At 41.9% G+C, this 23,261-nt stretch overlaps 1 protein-coding gene across 1 annotated transcript in view; it reads right to left on the bottom strand.

Moving 5' to 3' along the window:
* Positions 1-519: 519 nt before the first annotated feature.
* Positions 520-23,261, bottom strand: part of KIAA2012 (KIAA2012 ortholog) — a 126,910-nt gene continuing 104,168 nt past the window's right edge. The window contains exons 15-22 of the mRNA XM_061148997.1: positions 21,845-21,935; positions 19,147-19,312; positions 11,100-11,214; positions 8,546-8,883; positions 6,229-6,431; positions 4,537-4,709; positions 3,516-3,735; positions 520-1,618 (exon numbers count right to left, since the gene is read on the bottom strand). Of these exons, the coding sequence (XP_061004980.1) occupies positions 1,480-1,618; positions 3,516-3,735; positions 4,537-4,709; positions 6,229-6,431; positions 8,546-8,883; positions 11,100-11,214; positions 19,147-19,312; positions 21,845-21,935 (1,445 nt within the window). The 3' untranslated portion in view covers positions 520-1,479. The remainder of the gene's footprint in view (positions 1,619-3,515; positions 3,736-4,536; positions 4,710-6,228; positions 6,432-8,545; positions 8,884-11,099; positions 11,215-19,146; positions 19,313-21,844; positions 21,936-23,261) is intronic.

Below are 23,261 nucleotides of genomic sequence, written 5' to 3' on the forward strand. Positions count from 1 at the left end.
CCTGAAAGGCTATTTGAGCTATCCAGAATGCGCGTATGTGTAGTTTGGTATCGTAGGTTTGTTTGCATCTCTGAAACTTGGCATTTAGGTGGTGGAGCTTAGCTATGGGGGATACTTGATTTTAGTTTATTAGATTCTTCTAAATGCTGTGCATTCTGCTATGGTTAACTGAAAAATGTGCTTATCTGGTTAGTAGTGTTGATAAACTAGGCCTTTAACAGCAGCAGTTTAATAGAATATTAGATTTGGAAGGCACCTCGAATAACATTTTAGTGTAGCCACTCTACACTTGACTGCAACTACTGCTTGACTGCAACTTCTGAAGTTTGTAAAAGGAGAGAAAATAAAATCAGGAGTGGTAATCTCCCCCACAAGGATGTTCTCCTTGACTGTTCTTCCTTCTCTTGGTTGAATTATTTGAGATGCTCCTTTCTCATCTAAGTATCATTGAATCAACTGAATAATGAATGAATGTGCAAGTAGGGTCGACAAGTTTGAGAAAGACTGTGACATATTCACTACGATAGCCAGTGTGTTGGCCATTTTATTTCTATGTTGCGTAAAGGAAGGAGTTGAAGCATCAAATTTAAGCGAATCCAATAGCACAGCAGTACAAACACAGAGCTTGACTTCTGGTCTGTGGAAGTGCAGCTCCTGTAGAAAGCACCTTATAAGCATTAGTGTGAAATTTCCAGAGAATCGTCTGCAAGTATTCCGTTTTTAAATGCAGACTGAAGTATAGAGTAGGGCCAAAGGAAATTTGTGGGAAAATTTTGCTTCAGATAACTGCTTGTTTTAACATCATTTTATGTATCTTATTTGTTAAAGGTTCTTCATCTCCTTTAATGATTGTTCTGTAGTAGATACTTACTGTTATTAAAGATGTTAAAGATAAATTATCTAATCAGGACACTTGATAGAGCCAGTGTGATTTTTTTTCGTTTATTTTTATTAGTTGGAGGCTAATTACTTTACAATATTGTAGTGGTTTTTGTCATACATTGACATGAATCAGCCATGGATTTACATGTATTCCCCATCCTGATCTCCCCCCCCCGCCCCAGTGTGATTTTTAAAATGGGGAAATTATGTGAGTGGCTGGTTTTTCAAGGCACAGTTAGGAGCAAAACCTCAAGGCTGGTTAATTTTCAGGGCTCAAGAATACAGTGTTGTCCAATATAACTTTTTGTGGTGAAAATGTTCTGTATCTGCTGTCCAATATTGTAGCCAGTAGCCACATTCAGTTATTGATCACTTGAAATGTGACTAGTGTGACTGGAGAACTGAATGTTTTATGTTTATATAGCTACATGTGGCTACTTGACAGTGGTGTGGATGGAGGTCCTAGAGTGAACTTAGCTGTACAGTGAGGTGAACCAGATGAAATGGAACTAATTGAGCTCAGTATGGCACTTCATTATAGAAGGAAGTTTCTCTTTTTCCATTACCATCTTCCAACTCTTTATTTTTCTTCTAGTCTTAAGGTCTTGGTATTTGTAGGAATTGAAAGTAAGAGTAGACCCATGGTCTGGAAATGTTGTGTGTCCACTGTAGGCCACTTGCTTCCTTATGGAGTTCTTGGTGGAAATGAAGATGTTTCTTCAAAGCATCTTTTTGCCTAAGAAACAATTCATATCCATGATCACAACACTGATAAAGCATCCTAGAATTTGTCTTTATAAGCTCATTGAATAATTTTCACTAAGAATGTCAGTAATCATCATTAGACTTGGGGCTACTGACTTGCATTTTAGTGGAAGGTCATGTTGTCTTCATTCGATAACTTTACATATGAGGTTTCAAGGATCATGATCCCACTAGAAATGTTAAAAGGAAGGGTGTAACAGTTCTTACATTTGTATTCATAAAGGGACTCTATTGTCTTAGGGATGAAGAAACAGGCCAGAAAAGTTAAAGTATGCCTGGGTCAGTGTCACACAAGCGAAGATGAAATCAAGCCAGCTGGCATTAAGTTCTAACATTTGCTGGAATGAGGCTCTTTCACACCCTTCACATACCCCTTTAATTACTTATTCTTGGTGGAGAGAAGGTGTTTCTTCAAAGCAACTTGGATTAGTGTTGCACAAGAGCTCAACTTCCCCTTGTATTTCTGGCCGGGTTTCTTTGTGGAAAATTGCAACTCTAATAGCTTTGCTTTTGGTTTCAATACTTATGAACCCAGTCCTACTGTTGTGATATGTGGAATGCATAATTTTGAAGCTGAATCAAGACTTCCCTTAATCTATTTTGTAATTCCCATAACAGCTGAGGAACATCCAGGAGAACAACTCAAGGTAAGGTGGAAAACCCTGAAATAGAGTTATTCTGGCTTCCTTTTTTTTTTTTTTCTTGTCCCCTGAAGAGTATTTATTAGCTTAGATTCAGTTTAAGTTGTAGAAAATAAATTTCAAGGGACTTGTTTACAGTTAAGATTGGAATCACATGGTTTTCTTTGCTGGACTTCTTTACCCTTCAGTTGTGATAGTTCTAAACGAGGATGACTTTGTTGCTTTCCCTAAGGAGGGGAAATTTATGATAATAGCCACTATGGAGGACCTGGTTTTTAAGGAGTCAATAGAAAGCACATTACTAAAGAGATTCTATTATCAGAAAGGTGTAATAATCATTATTGTAAGAGAATAAAGGGGGGAAATGCTGCTGGCTTCGATGGCTGATTCTGAGCTATTTCTACTAAAAAGGCCTAACTCTCTGACCTCACCTACAAGTATTCCTTGTGCCTTGTTCACTTCATTTCAGCCATGCTAACTTTTCTTTTATTCTTTCGCCATGCTAGCCTCATTCTTTTCTTTGAACTTCTGTACTTGCTGTTTACCTCCTGGAATATTTTTCTTCCACATGTTTATGTGACTAACTCATTGTCGTTCAGGTCTCACCCTTATATATCACCTCTGCTAAGGTTTTGCCCTGGCCAACCTGTCTAAACTAAACCTCCTGCAATCCTTTTAAAAATTTTTGAATAACATTTATTGACAACTTAAAAAACCTTTGTTTAGAGTCTGTCTCCCCACCCCCCTCCCTAGAATGTAAATGCCACGGGAGAAGAGATGTCTGTCTTTCTTAATCCTGAGTTCCCAGTGTCCAGAACAGTGTTTGGCACATAATAGGTACCCAGTAAATACATACTGAGAAAGACAGTGGTTCAGAATCAGGGGTGGGGGTGGAGTCTTTGGTCTAGTCTTGGTACTGCTCCTAGTTCACTGATAGCCCTGATCAGGGTCCTTCTCTCTGGGACTTGCTTTTCTCATCTGAGAAGCAGAGGGCTGAGCTAGATGATCTCTAAACCCCGTCTAACTTCAATATCAGTTCTTTAAGCCATCAAAAAATTCTATCACCTTTTTAGCAGGAGAATCCTTATTTTTCAGTTTTTCCAAACCATGCTATGGGAAGTGGGAGAACTTCACGTGTCCAAAGGCAGCTCAAAGCTAGTACTAGAAGCAGGCAGTCAAACCCTTGAACAATCCCACTCTTGAAACTGTTGTCCAAATGTCAAATACCTGGCTTGCTCCTGGGCTTGTTTCATGGCTTCCTCCTGAGCCAACCTTGCCGCTTCCTCTTCCTTCTGCCATCTGTCCTCTGCTTCCCGCCGAGTCTTCTCTTCTGCTTCCTGTTTCTGCCGCTGGTACTCCAGCCGTTCTTCTTCAGCCATTTCCATCAGGCGCTTTTGCTTTTCTGCTAACTGCATTTCCAACTCCTTCAGCCTTTGCTTTTCTGCCTCTGCAGAACAGAAGAGCAGGTAGGCTTAGCAGGGGTCTCGTTATTTGAGAAAACAACTCTCTGATCTGACTGTCAAGTCTGATTCCCAGGGACTCCCAATGAGATGTTCTATGGCTTACCTGACAGCTGGTTGCCAGATCTTCTGTGGGTATTACCCTATGTTCATTTACTAACTTAAGAGTCCTTTATCAAGTACCTACTGTGTGCAGTGCACTGTGCAGTTAACACAAGACTTTGGGGAAGAATCTTCCAGAACCTGGTATGCAGATGGGTTGGAGACAGGCGTCAGGGCAGGGTATGGAGAACCTTGGTGCTTACTCAGCTGGTCTGACCACTCTACAGGGGATCATCTGCTGAAGCACTTTCCTATTCCTCAAATATGAGGCTACAGAAAATCCATACATCACCTGAAAGGCTGCCCAGCAGCCATCCAGGTGTTTGTTTCCTGCTAGGGAAGGAGGCAAGGAGCAGAGCTGTGTCTCCAGTTTAGGCAGCTTCTGAGCAATGCTGGAAGGGCAATGCAAGGGGCTGGGTCCCGCTCCAGGAGATCACTGATTGGGACCACAAGAGTCATTGCTACAAACAAGTCTTTCTAATTTTGATCTTCTATCTCAGCTCACTAGAGTCACACCTACTAATCACTGGAAAAAAAAAAAAAAATCAGCCTCCCCATTTAGAGTGCTTCACACTGAGACCTAGGATAGGAATAACTCTGGGGAGAATCAAATGAACACCCACAGGGGGATAAAAATATTTCTGTCCCAGATAACAGGGAGTTGCAGAGAGCGGAGTGCCTCTCACCAGCCCTCTCAGCTTCCTCCTGCTGCTTCTTCCTCTGCAGCTCCTGACATTTCCTCCGGAACTCCTCCTGTTGCTGCCGAGCTCGCTCCTGGGCCATCTGCAACTGGAGCCACTGCCTTCTCTCCTCCTCCTCCTGCCGCTGTCGTTCTTCCTCAAGTCTCTGTTTCCTGAGGCTGAGAAGACCCATGAACAGGTAAGGGAGACGGCAGGAACACTGCAGGGTCCTTACGGGACACGCCGTGCCTCTGGCTGGGGCTTTGCATGCTGTAGTCATGCAGCGACTCCTTTTCCAGTGGAAGCCTGACTGAACAGCAGAAGCCAGCGCACCACAGGACTGGAACTAGAAGCCTGAAACTTTCGACAGCTCTGCTCTGGGGCCGGGCCTTCCGTTCCCAGATCCTCATTTTCCATTCTTTTTTTTTTTTCCTTTTGCCTTCATCTAGATTTATTTTATGTCTTTGGTTAAATATTGAAGACCAACTGATAGGCTATTCTTTTAACAGTGGCATTCTTTAAATTCCAGAAAAATATTTAATGTCAATTGTTAATATTAGTTCCAGTCATTAACTGTATTAAATTTTGTTGAAAATAAAATACAATGTTTATACCACTAGATGCAATGGTTATTTTAGGTAAACTAATGAAGTTACTATTTACAGAGACTTTGTCCAGAAAACCTCCATTGCCCATTAGGTGAGACCTATTGATGGAGACCTCTGTCTCTGTCTCTCCATCATTTGAAAAAGCCAATTTAAAACACTTTCCAATTAAATCTTTGTAGTGTTGTCACTTTGATGGACACTTTTAGTTCCAAAAAACAAATTGGTGGTGCTGGTTTAGTCGCTGTGTCCGACTCTTGTGCCACTATGGACTGTAGACCACCAGGCTCCTCCGTCCATGGGATTTTCCAGGCAAGAATGGCACTGGAGTGGGTTGCCATTTCCTTCTCCATCATTTTCCATTCTTATCAAATGGATTTTCAAGTTCCTGTTTCACTGGGTTGTTGGGAAGTTTAAATGAGCCCAGAAGCTTATCGAAGGGCCTTGTGCAATGCAGAGAGTGTGGCAAGAGGCATAACAAATGTTTGCTGGAACAGATCTCAAAGCGCCCCAGGGAAGGTCCCATGAACATCTGCCTGGAGTAACCCTAACGGTTTAAGACACCTTATCTTATCTTTGGTCCAGACTGTCCCTGGGATAACTGAGGATAAAATGAGACATGCTGTTTTACCTTCAGGGCATGAGCCTCTGGAGAAGACTCTTAAAAAGTCCCTTGGACAGCAAGGAAATGAAACTAGTCAATCCTAAAGGAAATCAACCCTGAATATTCTTTGGAAAGACTGATGCTGAAGCTGAAGCCCCAATACTTGGGCCATGTGATGCAAAGAGTGGACTCGTTGGAAAAGACCTTGATGCTGGGAAAGATTGAAGGCAGAAGGAGAAGGGGACCTCAGAGGACGAGATGGTTGGATGGTATCACCGACTCAGTGGACATGAGTTTGAGCAAGCTCTGGGAGATGGTGAAGGACAGGGAAGCCTGGCGTGTTGCAGTCCATGAGGTCGCAAAGAGTCGGACATGACTAAACAACTGAACAGCAACGATGAGCCTCAGAGCCAGCGTACACCCAGAGGAGGTCAGCCCCACTTGTCTCCTGCTTCCTATCACAGCTGTGACCATGGCCTCTCCACCCACCGGATCTCCTCCGCGCGGCGCTGCTGCTCCAGCTCCAGTTCCTCCTTCATCCTCTCTGCCCTCTCCAGCTGCTCCTGCTGGAGCCGCCGCCGCTCCTCCTGCTCCCTTCTCTTCCTCTCCACCTCCAGCCGTCTCATCTCAGCCCGTTCTGCTCGCAGCCTGTCCCGGGAAGCCTTCTCTTGTTCCCTCTTGATGAGGAAGGCCTGAGGAGCCAGCGTGTTGTCAGTGATCGCGGGTGACCTCCTCTTGGCAGCACGCCCCCCTCCACTCCCACCACATGGCCTCTCATCGGAGATAAGGTGGCTTCCACACTCCGACCACAGTCGTACAAACTCCACTACCTCTGGCCCGGGCTCTGGGCTCTGACTGACCAGGATCCACGTCTCTCTCTTACTTGCTTCAGAATTCAAGGGTAACAGCTTAATCTGTCTGCTACTGTCTTCCTCTTGGCTGGCTGTTACCAGAAGTAAACAGTGCAAGTGCCAACATAAGGCCTGCTGTGCTGTGCTGAGTCACTTAGTTGTCAGCCTTTTGGCGACCCCATGGCCTGTAGTCAGCCAGGCTCCTCTGGCCATGGATTTCTCCAGGCAAGAACAGTGGAGTGGGTTGCCATGCCCTCCTCCAGGGGATCTTCCCAACCCAGGGATCAAACCCAGGTCTCCCACATTGTAGGCGGATTCTTTACCATCTGAGCCTCCAGGGAAGCCCAAGAGAACTGGAGTGGGTAGCCTATCCCTTCTCCAGGGGATCTTCCTGACCCAGGAGATTCTTTACCAGCTGAGCTACCATGTCTGCTACATGTGTCTAATAATTACCCAAGGAGCTTTTAAAGATTACTTGAGGCCAAAGCCCCACCCGGACCAATGAAATAAGAATACTTAGGTGGGAGGCCTTGGCAGGTTTTTAAAATTTTATTAAAAAAATTTTTTTTTTTTTTGCTATGCAGCAGTATATGCAGCTATGGCTGGCAGTAGAAGCACAGAGTCCTAACCACTGGACTGCCAGGAAACTTCTCCTCCCCCCCAACCACCTACTTAAAAATATATTATTTTTCTTGTTGGTTTTAAAAAACATCTTCCAGTGATGCTAATGTGAAGCCAGGGATCAGAACCACAGGTTCTAGCTAAAGGCTCCTTTAGGAGCAGTCTTAGGTGTAGATGTGTCAGACGCCTATTTAATCCTATGCAAATCTACTTTTCCAATGAAAGGTTCTCTCAGTTTCTGTGAAGAGTGTCTTAGATTTCTTGTTCTTCCTGATGCCTCCTCCTCAGTCAGAAGTGTGCCTCTGAGGGGAACGCTGGATGGCTGCTCTCCCATGGGAGCTCTGTGTATCCACTATGGGGTGGGTACTTCCTTATCTTATTTAGCCTTTGCAGAGGCAGTGCAGTACTGTGTACTGGCAATAAATTTAGAAATTCTGAGTCTATAGCAGGCTCAGAAAAGTTCTGCCCACAGCTTAAAATTTTCATCTGCTCTATGGAGTAGAATGCTGTAGCCTTGGCAGCTGGGAAGACTGAGAACTTAGAAAGGAAAAAGCTTCCTGAAATCCTTTTTGGAAGACCAGGGGCTACAAAATAAATACATAATAATTTAAAATAGTGCAAGAGCTCTGGAGCTCTTTTGGAGTCAAAAGATCTAAGTCTTGACTCTGCCACTTGATGGTTGCTCAACTTATGGCAGCAAACATCTCACCCTTTTAATCTTAGCTTGTAGGTGTATGAGATGGGGTGCATCATATCTGGGTCACGAGTGTGGCTGTAGAGATTAAATGAAATTCAGCAGAATTGTTCATATTTGCATGTAACTTCTGTGAGTTTAAACCATAGTGGTTTAGCTGTGGGTACATTTGCAGTGTTCAAAGAAAAGGCAGATAGATGTGTATGTAAGTTGTCTGTGGCCCAGCTTTGTGCCACAGTAAAGCAGATTAGGAATGGAGGAATTTCTACAGTGTTGGGGAGGCAAGCCATGCATAAACTCTGGGCTAAGTCAAGGATATGTGCTTGGCTCTGAGACCTGAATTCATCTTTCCTTTTAGCTGTGAGGCGTGTGCTTCTCACAGATGAGAGCTGTGCCACCTTTCTGCTCATGAGGGGTGGCTACATGCCCTGGCAGTTCGGGAGCCTCACAGAATGCCTCATTTCTGAGGGACTCTGCCACCCTAGTGTCTTTTATCAGATCTGGCATCTTAAAGGGTAAGAAAAAAAACAAAATAAATAAAATCATTAGGCAGTTTAATATAATCCGGGGCAGTTTTCCCCACCTCTGCAGTTGTACCAGTGAGGACAGAGATCCCTCTGGCCAGAATATTGAAGCCTACCTTAGAAGGGTCCTCGTGGCTTCCCTCTCCTTCAGGTTCTGTGTTTGCGGGGACAGTTGCAGTCTGGGTGGGCGATGACCTTCCATCTATAGAAACTTGACTCTCAGGAGCCTCAACTTTGGAAGAGAGCCAAGGGTCCTCTACACCAGAACCTGAGCGGAAGACGCCTCCACCTGAGTGGTCTTTGGTTTCCTTAGAGTTAATGACATCAGGCCCACTCAGCTCCGCAGCTGTTTCCAGATTCCCTTCCTTCTGTGTCCTTTTCCCTTTGGCTCTTGGTTTTTTTCCTTTGGCAGTTAGCTCTGATTTCTTTTCAACTTTTGATTCCTTTGACTTTCCTAGGAGAGAACAATTGGGGATAGAGGCATAGCTAATAAACATGAACTCTGTATCCTTTTCAGTGACTTTAAGACTCCCATGTGCAATGGAATCATCTGTGTGCAGATACCTGAGCCCCGCCCTGATTTTGTAGGAATCTGCATTTTAGCTATCACTCCAAAGATTTTGAGAAGGGCAGTCCATAGACCCAGGTGGTGCTAGTGGTAAAGAACCCGCCTGCCAATGCAGGAGACATAAGAGACGTGGGTTGAATCACTGGGTTGAGAAGATCCCTTGGAGGAGGGCATGGCAACCCAAATCCCATGGACAGTAGGGTCTGGCCGGCTACAGTCCTTAGGGTCACAAAAGTCAGACATGGCTAAAGCGACTTAGCACAGCACAGCCCATGGACCACCCTTTGAGAACCTGCCTCAACTGTAATCAGCAGTCTTGCTACTAAAAGAGTTCTGATTCACCCTGACCTATGGTGGGGACAAGACTCTCTGGAGGAAAGAAGACCTATAGGCACAGCTGGAAAATCATGCCTCAAGAGTCTAGCTTGAAGAAAAAAAAAAAAAAGAGTCTAGCTTGAGGTTGCAACTTTGTAACCTGGCACAGTTTAAGCCTTCCATACTTCTTTCTAAATTCACCACTGGGGGCCACAAGTATTTCCTTTTCCAGTCCTGCTAATGCTACCCAAGTTACAGGCTACAGCAATGTAAACTCAGCAAGACTTTAAAAAGCAGACCTCAAAAATAGATCTGGATAAGCAACAGAGTCCTACCGTATGGCACAGGGGGCTATATTCAATATATATATTGATATATTCAATATATATAGTGATAAACCACAATGGAAAAGAATATTAAAAGTGTCTATATTGTATAAATGGGTCACTTTGCTGTAGACCAGAGATTGGCACAGCTACACTTCAGTTAAAAAAAAATCTGGCCCAGGAGGCTGGCTATCCGGTGTCATTTGCTGCTATAGCCTTTGATTTGTTCTGAGGGTCTTCATATGGCCGGGAAAAAATGGGTGTAGGTTTCAGGTTAAAGAAAGTCCTCAGGACACAACATTGTAAATCAAATTGTAAATCCAATAAAAATTAATTTAAAAAGAGGGTCCTCAGAAGCCTAGGCACCTGAATTCCCTGTGAGGTGCAACACGGCGAACCAAGAGGAAACAGCAGCAGCTGGAGTAACCGTGCAGAGCATGCTGCAAACTTCCCCTTCCCTAATGCTCCCATGGCCTGATTCTCAGCTTATGACTTATTTATTATTTATAGAGGCAGAGTTTGAGAGGCATGGGTTTGGAATCAAATGGCAGGTTCAGACCCTCGGTCCGCCACTTTTTACTGTTCGATGTTACTCAAATCAGCCAGCCGCGCCACATGATATAATAATGGTGCTTGCTTTAAGGATATGTGGGGATTTCATGACATCATAAATGCAGAGCTGCTAATGAGAGAGTCAGTTCCTAGGCAGGTTGATAAGAAGTCTGGGGTCCCTGAGAAGGAGAAAGGGATCTGGGGCTCTCAAGGAGGAGACAGGGGCCTGGAATTCTCAAGGAGGAGGAAAGGACATGTTTTTTCCTACATTCCTTAGTAAGGACTATATAAAAATAATGTATCCTGCTTGAGGACATGTTTCTCCTTCCTGAAAACCTTCTGACTAATCCTGTTATCTTAAAATATATATTATGGGAGTGGGTCTAGTAAGATCTTTACAACCTTGAGACATTCTTTTGATTTATTATAATAACTAATTTAAAAAGTATATAATTCCCTTCCTAAGACTAGCGAGTGGGGCACTCTCCATCCCCCTTCTGATGTCTATGTCAGAAGCTTTCTTTGTCCCTTTTCATACTTTGATAAAATTCTGCTATACAAAAGCTCTTGAGTGGTCAAGCCTGGTCCCTGGTCCCGAAGCTAAATCTTTGGAGATCAAGAATCCGACACCGTTCACCGTAAGCTATCACTAATACAGTGCGTGTTCATTTAGTAGGTGTTGGTATTATTATTATAATTTCCTTTCTTGTTAATTACAGGCCTCCAGGCTTCCCCAGTTTCCTCTATCCCTGTCTCCCAAGATACTGACATGAAGTAAGGCCACAACACCGTCTTAGCTGTGGTCGTCAAGGAGACTCAGCACAGACAGTTTGTCCCGTAGGATCCATGCTGATTCTCCATAACACCTTCCGGCTCCCATTAGGTGTCTTCTCCCGGATGGTCCCTTACCAACAGCAGCCTCTGCTTCCTCATGGAGTTTTCCTCCTTTCTCCCTCTTGGGTGCCTTGGACTTATCTGTCTTGGCCCTTTTCTTGCTCTTGGCTTTTTCAATCAACTCCATCTCCTAAAGGGGAAAAATTGAGGAAAGGGAACATGTTAAAGTAGAAAGCAAGAGGGGAAAAAAAATCAAAAGGAGATTATTTGGGGCATTCCCTGGTAGTCCAGTGGTTAGGACTCAGCACTTTTAATACCTGGTCAGGGAACTAAGATCCCAATGGCCAACAAACAAAAATAAAAAACAGAAGACAAGGGAGATTATGTTGAACAAGACAGAATGGCTTAGAATGGAATTTACATGGGTTCCAGATGAAGCAAATGAATGAGACAGAGAGTGTGGAGCTGGAGGAGAGCTCCTAAGATTCAGCCTTTGATATAATTTCAGGTATAATTTCACAGAAGGAAAGAGAAATAGAACATACTTGATGATCTGCCCCTCTTTTAAAATAATTATAAAAAAATAATTTTGTTTAGTTATATCTTTTTGGCTGTGCTGGGTCTTTGTTACCACAAAGGCTTTTCTCTAGTTGCAGAGGGCGGGCTTCTCATGGGTGGCTTCTCTGGTTGCAGAGCTGGGTTTCAGAGTGCAAGCTTCAGTAGTTGCAGTGCTCGGGCTTAGTTGCCCTGTGACATGTGGGATCTTCCTGGACTGGGATCCAACCCATGTCCCCTGCATTGGCAGGAGGATTCTTAACCACTGGATCACCAGGGAAGTCCTGCCCCCTTTTTTGATGCTAAACCATCATCTACAGAGCTGGATCAAAGTGAAGCAGTTTTGACCTTTGGTGATTGCTGTTGCCACAATTAATGATTAAATAGTTTAAATCAAAGCCAGCTTTATTCACTGTTGCATCATTTGCTAGCTTTTGGGAAACTTCAAGCATATGACCATGGCTATGTCAGTTTTCACCTTTCCCCAAGGACTGGGACAGCATAGCGTTTCTTCCTAACAGGGGATGGCACAATCAGGCCATGACTACCCCCTCAGTACCTGTAATATTGTGACAAAATAAGAAATATATGTTTGGTCTTTGAACCTAGCCTCTGACACAGAGCTCTGAAAACCCTTGCACAAACGTATCTCAGAGATAGTGTGGGTTTGGCTGTAGACCACCCCAACAGTGTGAATACTGGAAATAAAGCACATCACATGAATATTTTGTTTCCCAGGGCATATAAAAATTATGTTTATTTATGTAGTCTATTAAGTGTGCAGTAGCATTATGTCTAAAAAAACAGTGTGCATACCTGAATTTGAAAATGCTATATTGCAAAAAAACTGTTAACTATCATCTGAGGCTTCAACAAATTGTAATCTCTTTTTTCTTTCTTTCTTTTTTTTAAAATTAATTAATTTATTTTACTTTACAACATTGTATTAGTTTTGCCATACATTGACTTGAATCTGCCATGGGGGTACATGTGTTCCCCATCCTGAACCCCCCTCCTACCTCCCTCCCCATCCCATCTCATCCCTCCGGGTCATCCCAGTGCACCAGCCCCAAGCATCCTGTATCATGCATTGAACCTGGACTGGTGATTCGTTTCACATATGATAATCTACATATTATCTTGTAAATGCCATTCTTCCATATCATTCCACCCTCACTCTCTCCCACAGGGTCCAAAAGACTGTTCAATACATCTGTGTCTCTTTTGCTGTCTTGCATACAAGGTTATTGTTACCATCTTTCTAAATTCCATATATATGCGTTAGTATACTGTATTGGTGTTTTTCTTTCTGGTTTACTTCACTCTGTATAATAGGCTCCAGTTTCATCCACCTCATTAGAACTGATTTAAATGCATTCTTTTTAATGGCTGAGTAATATTCCATTGTGTATATGTACCACAGCTTCCTTATCCATTCGTCTGATGATGGACATCTAGGTTGCCTCCATGTCCTGGCTATTATAAACAGTGCTACAATGAACATTGGGGTACATGTGTCTTTTTCAATTCTGGTTTCTTCGGTGTGTATGCCCAGCAGCAGGATAGCTGGGTCATATGGCAGTTGTATTTCCAGTTTTTTAAGGAATCTCCACACTGTTCTCCATAGTGGCTATACTAGTTTGCATTCCCACCAACAGTATAAGAGGGTTCCCTTTTCTCCACACCCTCTCCAGCATTTATTGTTTGTGGACTTTTGGATAGCAGCCATTCTGACTGGCGTGAAATAGTACCTCACTGTGGTTTTGATTTGCATTTCTCTGATAATGAGTGATGTTGAGCATCTTTTCATGTGTTTGTTAGCCATCTGTATGTCTTCTTTGGAGAAATGTCTGTTTAGTTCTTTGGCCCACTTTTTGATTGGGTCTTTTATTTTTTGGGAATTGAGCTATAGGAATTGCTTGCATATTTTTGAGATAAATTCTTTGTCCGTTGCTTCGTTTGCTATTATTTTCTCCAATTCTGAAGGCTGTCTTTTCACCTTGCTTATGGTTTCCTTTGTTGTGCAGAAACTTTTAATTTTAATTAGGTCCCATTTGTTTATTTTTGCTTTTATTTCCAATATTCTGGGAGGTGGGTCATAGAGGATACTGCTGTGGTTTATGTCGGAGAGTGTTTTGCCTATGTTTTCCTCTCGGAATTTTATGGTTTCTGGTCTTACATTTAGATCTTTAATCCATTTTGAGTTTATTTTTGTGTATGGTGTTAGAAAGTGTTCTAGTTTCATTCTTTTACAAGTGGTTGACCAGTGTTCCCAGCACCACTTGTTAAAGAGATTGTCTTTTCTCCACTGTATATTCTTGCCTCCTTTGTCAAAGATAATATGTCCATATGTGCGTGGATTTATTTCTGGGCTTTCTATTTTGTTCCATTGATCTATATTTCTGTCTTTGTGCCAGTACCACACTGTTTTGATGACTGTGGCTTTGTAGAAGAGACTGAAGTCAGGCAGGTTGATTCCTCCACTTCCATTTTTCTTTCTCATGATTGTTTTGGCTATTCGAGGTTTTTTGCATTTCCATACAAATTGTGAAATTATTTGTTCTAGTTCTCTGAAAAATACTGTTGGTAGCTTGATAGGGATTGCACTGAATGTATAGATTGCTTTGGATAGTATACTCATTTTCACTATATTGATTCTTCCAATCCATGAACACAGTATCTTTCTCCATCTATTTGTGTCCTCTTTGATTTCTTTCACCAGTGTTTTATAGTTTTCTATATGTAGATCTTTTGTTTCTTTAGGTAGATATATTCCTAAGTATTTTATTCTTTTCATTGCAATGGTGAATGGAATTGTTTCTTTAATTTCTCTTTTTGTTTTCTCATTGTTGGTGTATAGGAATGAAAGGGATTTCTGTGTGTTAATTTTATATCCTGCAACTTTACTGTATTCATTGATTAGTTCTAATAATTTTTTGGTGGAGTATTTAGGGTTTTCTATGTAGAATATCATGTCATCTGCAAACAGTGAGTGTTTTACTTCTTCTTTTCCAATCTCGATTCCTTTTATTTCTTTTTCTGCTCTGATTGCTGTGGCCAAAACTTCCAAAACTATATTGAATAGTAGTGGTGAGAGTGGGCCCCTTGTCTTGTTCCTGACTTTAGGGGAAATGCTTTCAGTTTTTCACCATTGAGGATAATGTTTGCTGTGGGTTTGTCATATATAGCTTTTATTATGTTGAGGTATGTTCCTTCTATTCCTGCTTTCTGGAGGGTTTTTTATCATAAATGGATGTTGAATTGTTTCAAAGGCTTTCTCTCCATCTATTGAGATAATTATATGGTTTTTATTTTTCAATCTGTTAATGTGGTGTATTACATTGATTGATTTGTGGATACTGAAGAATCCTTGCATCCCTGGGATAAAGCCCACTTGGTCATGATGTATGATCTTTTTAATATGTTGTCTTTTTCTTTTTTTGCCATGTCACAAGGCATGTGGGATCTTAGGTCACCTACCAGGGATTAAACCTGGGCCGCAGCAGTAAAAGTGCTGAGTCCTAGCCACTGGACAACCAGGGAATTCTCCACAAATGTTCTTAATGGCCTCTAGGATGGTGAATACTTTTCAGAAGGTTCTCAGTTGACTTTACCCAGATCCATCCAAGGAATCACTAAGTATGACAGCTATAGTCTTAAGAAGTGTATTTGTTAAAAAATAAGAATTGAAAGTCAAAATGACTCCTCGATATGTGGGCTGCAGAATGTTGTGTTAGCAGGCATGTAAACAACCCTAATCTTGTCCATCTCCATTAGAACTCTTGGCTGGCTAGTTGATTGTCAATGAGCAGTAATATTTTGAAAGGGATCTTTTTTTTTTTCTGAGCAGTAGTTCTCAACAGTGGGCTTAAAATACTCAGTAAAACACGTTGCTAACAGATAAGCTGTCATCCAGGCTTTGTTGTTCTACATACAGAACACAGGCAGAATAGATTTAGCATAAATCTTAAGGGCCATAGGATTTTTGGAATGGTAAGTGAGCATGGGCTTCAACTTCAAGTCACCAGCTGCATTAGCCCCTACATGATGTCAGCCTGTCCTTTGAAGCTTTGATGCCAGGCATTGATGTCTCTCCAGCCTGAAAGTCCAAGATGGCATCTTCTTTCAACATAAGGCTGTTCATCAACATTGAAGATCTGTTGTTTAGAGTAGCCACCTTCATTAATTATCTTAGCTAGAGCCTCTGCATAACTTGCTGCTTCACCTTGCACTTGAATATTATGGAGATGGCTTCATGCCTTACACCTTATGAACCAACATTTGCTCACTTCAAATTCTTCTTCTGCGGCTTCTTCACCTCTCTGAGCCTTCATAGAATTGAAGAAAGTTAAGACCTTGCTCTGGATTAGGATTTGGCTTATGGGAATGTTGTGGGTGGTTTGATCTTCCATCCAGACCACTTAAACCTTCTCCATAGCAGCAATATGCCCATTTTGTTTTCTTACCATTCATGTGTTCACTGGAGTAGCACTTTTAATTTCCTTCAAGAACTTTTCCTTTGCAATCACAACTTGGCTAACTGTTTGGTGCAAGAGGCTAAGCTTTTTTTGGCCCCTCTCAGCTTTCCATGTGGCTTCCTCATTAACCATTTGTAGCTTTTGATTTAAATTGGGAAACATGAGTTGTTGTTCGCTATTGTGAGACGCATGAGACGTTTCCTTTTACTTGAACACTTAGAGGCCCCTGCAGGGTTATCAACTGGCCTGATTTCATTGTTGTCGTGTCTCAGGGAATGAGGGCGGGGAAGAGGCTTCAGGAAAGGAACAGAGGGAATGGCTGATTGGTGGACCAGTCAGAACACACATATTTTTTGATTAAATTCAACATCTCATATGGGTATGGTTCATGACACCCCAAAACAATTACAATGGTAACATCAAATATCATTCACTGATCACACTTCAGTATCAATACAAATAACCTCAGATACATAGATGATACCACCCTTATGGCAGAAAGCAAAGAACTAAAGAGCCTCTTGATGAAAGTGAAAGAAGAGAGTGAAAAATTTGGCTTAAAACTCAACATTCAGAAAACTGAGATCATGGCATCCAGTCCCATCACTTCATGGTAAATAGATGGGGAAACAATGTGAGAGATTTTATTGTTTTGGGCTCCAGAATCGCTACAGATGGTGACTGCAGCCATGAAATTAAAAGACACTTGCTCCTTGGAAGAAAAGCTATGACCAACCTAGACAGCATATTAAAAAGCAGAGATATTGCTTTGCCAACAAAGGTCTGTCTAGTCAAAGCTATGGTTTTTCCAGTAGTCATATATGGATGTGAGAGTTGGACCATAAAGAAAACTGAGTGCCAAAGGATTGATGGTTTTGAACTGTGGTATTAGAGAAGACTCTTGAGAGTCCCCTGGACTGAAAGGAGATCCAACCAGTCCATCCTAAAGGAGATCAGTCCTTGGTGTTCATTGGAAGGACTGATGCTGAGGTTGAAGCTCCAATACTTTGGCCACCTGATGCGAAGAACTGACTCATTTGAAAAGATGCTGATGCTGGGAAAGATTCAGGGCAGGAGGAGAAGGGGATGACAGAGGCTGAGATAGTTGGAGGGCATCACCGACTCAATGGACATGAGTATGAGCAAGCTCTGAGAGTTGGTGATGGACAGGGAGGCCTGGCATGCTGCTTCCAGTCCTTTGGGTAGCAAAGAGTTGGACACGACTGAGCAATTGAACTGAACTGATTACATATCACCAAAACAAACACAATAATAAGGAAAAAGCTTGAAATGTTTTGAGAATTATCAATATGTGACAGAGAGACATGAAATGAGCCACTGCTGTTAGAAAAAATGGTGCTGATAGACTTGCTTGAACTTTCAATCTGTAAAATCACATCATCTGTGAAGTCAATAAAGTGAAGCACAATAAAAGGAGAGACATGCCTGTAACTCCTGGAGCATAAACATGAAAGGACTGCCTTTTGTTATTCATGAACAAGCCTCTTCCAACAACACCTGAGATTATGTTAATACCATTATTTTGGAAAGCCCCTAAAAAGGGGCACTGGTTACCAGGAGAACCAATCACGTGATCAGAACTTGGACCTTTCAGTCCCCTGCCTCCCACTACCTTAGAGGAGGGGAGAGGGTTAGAAGTTGCATTAATCACCATTTGCCAGTGACTTAATCAATCGTGCTTGTGTAATGAAGCCCCCGTAAAAGCTCTAACCAAATGTGTTTGGACTGCTCCAGGGCTGGTGAACACATCTGTGTGGTAGGAGGGTGGCCCATCCCAAACTCCAAGGGGACAGGAGCACCTGTGCTTGAGACCCGTCAGGGCCTTGCCCTGTGTGTCTCTTCCTCACTGTTCACTTGGACTGAGAGTCCCCTACATATGACCTTCAAGTTGTGAGCCTCCAAAGACGTGGACATGCCTCTGCATGTCCAGTCACATGTTAGTTCACGTGTCTGGTGTACATTGTCACATGCGTGCATCCTCTGCAAGTGGTGGTGCTTTTGCATACTTTACAAGTTGACTAGAGTAGTACAGTATCTTTACTTCAAGACCAGAACGTTCACCCAGTGCCAGCCCTTGCATGCCAGCACTGTACTATTCTACTTTTCAAGTGTTAGTCGCTCAGTCGTGTCTGACTCTTCGGGACCCCATGGACTGTAGCCCACCTGGCTCCTCTCTGTCCTTGGGGTTCTCTGGGGAAGTATACTGGAGTGGGTTGTCATTCCCTTCTCCAGGGGATCTTCCTGACCCAGGGATCAAACCCAGGTCTCCAACACTGCAGGCCAATTTTAGGGAAGATTAAAAATGTTTTGTTTCTGTGTTTGTTATGTATTATTTGTGTGAAAAGTATTACAAACCTATTACAGTACAGTGCTATATAGCTGATTGTGTTAGCTGGGTACCTAGGCTAACTTTGTTGGACTTAATGAACAAATTGAACTTATGAACATGCTCTTGAACTCATTCGTATGTAGGGGACTTACTGTATCTTTTAAAGTATCTTTTGTAATAAATCAGTAGTAGTGATTAAATGTTTCCTGAGCTGTTCCAGCAAATTACTGAACCTGAGGATGGGTTGTAGGAACCCCCTATTTATAGCTTTTTGACCAGAAGTACAGGTGACAACCTGGGACTTGGTGGCTCAAGTGGAACAGGCATGTGGGACTGAGCCCTTAACTTGTGGGGACTGTGCTAATTCCTGGTAGGTAGCATCAGAGTAGATTGTAGGACACCTTGTTGGTGTCCAGAGAGCTGAAGAATTGGTTGATGTGGGAAAAGCCGTCACACATTTGATGTCAGAAGTGATATGAAAGTGTAGGAAAACTAAGCTTCCTTCTAGTACCTTTGTAGAAATTAGAAAAGGGTACCCCATGCTTCAGAAAGATGCAACCCATCACTGGGATGCAGGGCATGGTGAGTGAACCGCAGAGTGGATTTGAGCTCTCACTGCCCCCCTTTGCAGGTGCCCTTGTCTAGTAAGCAGTCTGTACAACTGGACATGGCGACCCTGATGGGAGCACCTTCCAGGTGGGGTTTTGGGCCAAGTGCCTACCTAGGTGTTTACACTCACGTTACTGATGTTGTTTGATGTCTGCTGGTTGAACAGCCTTGGCTCAGTCTTCCCTTCTTTTCCTCTTGGAAGAAAAGATGTGTCTATAGGATCCAGCCCTTCTGGTGAGTCAGGCCCACGTCCTGGAAGTCCTATGTGCCGATGGTGCGCATTATAATCTTTGCCCCTTTGAAAAAAAGTAAAACAGCAGGACCAAACTAAAGAAAAACTCTGGTGTACACACCACTATATGTAAAATAAACAAAAGAATTTGCTGTATATCACAGGGAACTATAGACGATACCTTGTTATAGCCTACAGTGGAAAAGAACCAGAAAAATAAAGTTATGTATAATTGAATCATTTTGTTGTTCACCTGAAATTAGATCACAGCCTTGTCGTGGTGAAGGGGCTTGCATGACTCAATGAAGCTATGAGCCATGCCATGCAGGGCCACCCAAGACAGAGGGGTCATAGTGAAGGTTCTGACAAAATGTGGTCCACAGGAGGAGGAAATGGCAACCCACTCTACTATACTTGCCTAGAGAACCTCATGAACAGTTTGAAAAGGCAAAAATGACACCCGAGATTAGACCTCCAGATTGGAAGGGGTCCAATATGCTATGGGGGACAGCAGAGGGCAATTACTAATAGCTCCAGAAAGAATGAAGTGGCCGGGCCAAAGCAGAAACAATCCTCAGTTGTGGATGTGTCTAGTGTGTTAAAGAACAATATTGCATAGGAACCTGGAATGTTAGGTCTGTGAATCAAGGTAAACTGGACGTGGTCAAGCAGCAGATGGTAAGATTGAACATCGACATCTTAGGACTCAGTGAACTACGATGGACGGGAATGGATGAATGTAACTCAGATGACCATTATATCTACTACTGTGGGCAAGAATCCCTTAGAAGAAATAGCCTTCAGAGAGAAGAGAAAAGTTAAAAATGCAGTACTTGGGTACAACCTCAAAAGTGATGGAATGAGCTTGGGTTGTTTCCAAGCAAGCCATTCAACATCATCGTAAATCAACTATACTTCAATTAAAAAGAAAAAAACTAGTGAACAAGGAAGAGGGAAAATGAACAAACACTGATTGAACAACTGTGTTCTGCCAGGCACTGCACTGTGGTGGGCATTTTACACACTTAGCCCTCTTTTTCTCAGCACATCCCTGAATAAAGGAGATTAGAAAGTTTAGCCTTCACTTTTGGGGTTCTCTCAGGGTGAGGTGTCTTTTATCAGTGGCTTAGTTGAAGAAAAAGTGACCTTTAAGAAAGATTGTCATCAGAACATGAACCTGTGTATCCATTTTTTACACCCTCTGAATTTTATTCTTGATCAGATTCAGCCACCAAAGGTCACTGGTGTATGAGTGTGATCCTGTGCAGGACCACTGTCACGGGCCATGTGCCTGGAGGGCAGCTGACTTAATGTTCTCCAGGTAAAAATGTCACTATGGCAGAGCCGCATGGATTCAGCAATGGCTGCAGCAGCAGCTACTGTTGTCCCAGGCCTGGTCCTGAATATTTTATTTTTTAGCTCAATCAGTATTATATTTACTGTGCTGGGGTAGTACAGAGCCTTACTATAGAAACTTGAGAAATACTTGTCGAATGAGGTAAATGGAATTTCCTATAAATATATGAGTCTTTAAATCATTCAGTGTCACTCTATAAAAACCCATAGAAGTATCCTTTAGAATTTAGTGGTAGGAAAAGCTTTATTTCCCCTGAGGAATAAGCATGCTGCAAATGAGAACCACAAAACCTGATTGTGTTGCTACTTTTTTGCTTTTTTTGCTTTCACATTCAGTCTGAAAGTCTGAAGTTTTCTATTTTTCAGTTTTCTCTCATTTTTGAAAGTCTGAACTTTAGTCACTTATTGGAGATTGTTGATATTTTTTCTTTTCCTTCAGATTAAAAAAAAATTTTTTTTTTTTTTGGTATTTAGTCTTTTTTTGTGTGTGTGGATAGGCAGGTGTTATAAGCAGTTTAAATCCATTTTGGAGAAGATGAAATACAAAAGTTAAAAAGTGGAATTCTTCAGATAGCTGTCTCACCACCCAAGTGCTCGTCCTTCTTTAGTCCTAGGGAACAGCCAGCCTTTTTTTGACCCAGGAGGGAATCCTTATACCACGAGGCAGGTGAGGGAAGATTCACAAATCACTGAGGCTCGTGGGAGGTCACAAGAGGCTGTCGTTCCAGCCGCTACTGCCAAACAAGGCTGAGGTCAAGTGACTAAGCCTGACTGGCTGAGCTGCTGGCTGATGAGCTCATAGCACATAGTCAGCATGTAGGAAGCACTTAATACATCTTAGCAATTTATTAATATTAATGGTATTATTGATTTTACCCAGGGCTGAGTGAATGCTGAGAGGAGAAACCAAGGTTGAGTTGACAGACCTCTGCTTTCTGGGCATGGCCGCAGAGCTCAGACATGTGGAAAAATGGAGACAGTGGCTCCCACACGGTTTTGAGTTCAACTTTGCTTCTCACTCACCCAGCCAAGAACAGGTTTAAGTAGGAAACACATCACAATATAATCCTTCCCCCAAATCTTTGTTTCTTAGCCAGTAATTTAATTCTGGCTGTCAGAGCCTGTGATTGGTTAGCTGAGAATCTTTATGTCGCTTAGAAAAAAACAGAAATGAAGTTCATTAAAAGCAAAGAAAAACAAAAGTTGAGAAGGTCATGTTAGGATGGCTTTGAATACTTACGCCTTTTGGACAGTGTCTGCCTCAGGGGTCTGCATGTGCTCAGCCAGGGAAGCACAAAGAGGGTCAAGGGTCATATCCCTCGGCACTGGGTCTGCAAAGACAAAGAGCATCCTGAATCAGCAAAGGACGGCAGGCGGCGATCCCAGACACGAGAAAATGTCTACCTGCTGAGCAGTCAACAGCATGCCAATTAGAACAATACGGTATGTTATACCTAGTAAGTTCGCAAATGCCGCAGAAACTAGAGCTGACACATGGCAAGTGATATTAAAATCAGTAAGCCCCATTGGGAAAGCGATGTGACAGTACATATCAAGATCTAGAAAAATATTCTTGTCTTTGATCAGGAATCTTACTCCTGGGTATTATCATAAGGAAATAATTTAAAAGAAGAAACAAGCTTTTTGTACAAAGTTGTTCATTACAACATCATCAATAATAAAAAATTAGAAACAGCCAAACAACGGGAAATTTTCAATGCATTATTTTGACATTTAAAATTATGGTTGAAAAGATAAATCAGCAGTATGGAAAATACGATATAACAACAAGTAAAAAATGGTAAACTATAGAATTGTGTGTTAAAGCTCTATAAAACATGTGTGTAGATGAATAAGAGCTGGAAGAGAAAACAGAAAGAGGAAATAATATGTTAAAGAGGTTTATGTGTGTTTAAATTTTTTCTTAAAACCCCAGCATGGTTATAACCTTGAAAAGAAAACTGATTAAAAAATTGTTATATTTTGAGGAAGGCTTATGCAGGCTATACAGCTATTGCTGGGTTCTCTGAAGACCATATTGGGTAGTTTTTAGAATGAGAAGAGTCTCCAGACTGACTTCATATTAGACTAGGATACTTTTTATTTTAGTTACTTTAAACAATTTTTAATTATGAAAGATATATTTCATTGAAGAAAATAGGAAAACACAAGTATAAATAAGAACCCTCCCCTCAACACATAATTATTAGAATGACTAAAAAGACTGACTGTACTGAGAATTAACAAAGATCCAGAGGAATTGGAATGCTCATTCTCTGTTGGTTAGAATGTAAAATGGTACAATCACTTAGGAAAACAGTTTGACCATTTCTTGAAAAATTAAATGTTAAATATACCATATCATCCAAGCATTATACTTCTAGGTATTTTACTCAAAAAGGATGAAAGCATATGGCCACATAAGTACTTATACACAAATGGTCATAGCAACTTTATTTGCAATAGTCAAAAACTTGCAACAACTGACATACCCATCAACAGGTGAATGGATAAAATGCTAGTATATACATACAATGAAATACTACTCAGTAGCAAATAGAAGGGAAGTACTGATACACTCAACAATATGGATGAATCTCAAAAGAATTATGTGGAGTAAAAGCAACCAGACAAAGAATAGTATATATGGTATGCTT

This window comes from Dama dama, chromosome 8, assembly GCF_033118175.1.
Source record: "Dama dama isolate Ldn47 chromosome 8, ASM3311817v1, whole genome shotgun sequence".
Lineage (NCBI taxonomy): Eukaryota > Metazoa > Chordata > Mammalia > Artiodactyla > Cervidae > Dama > Dama dama.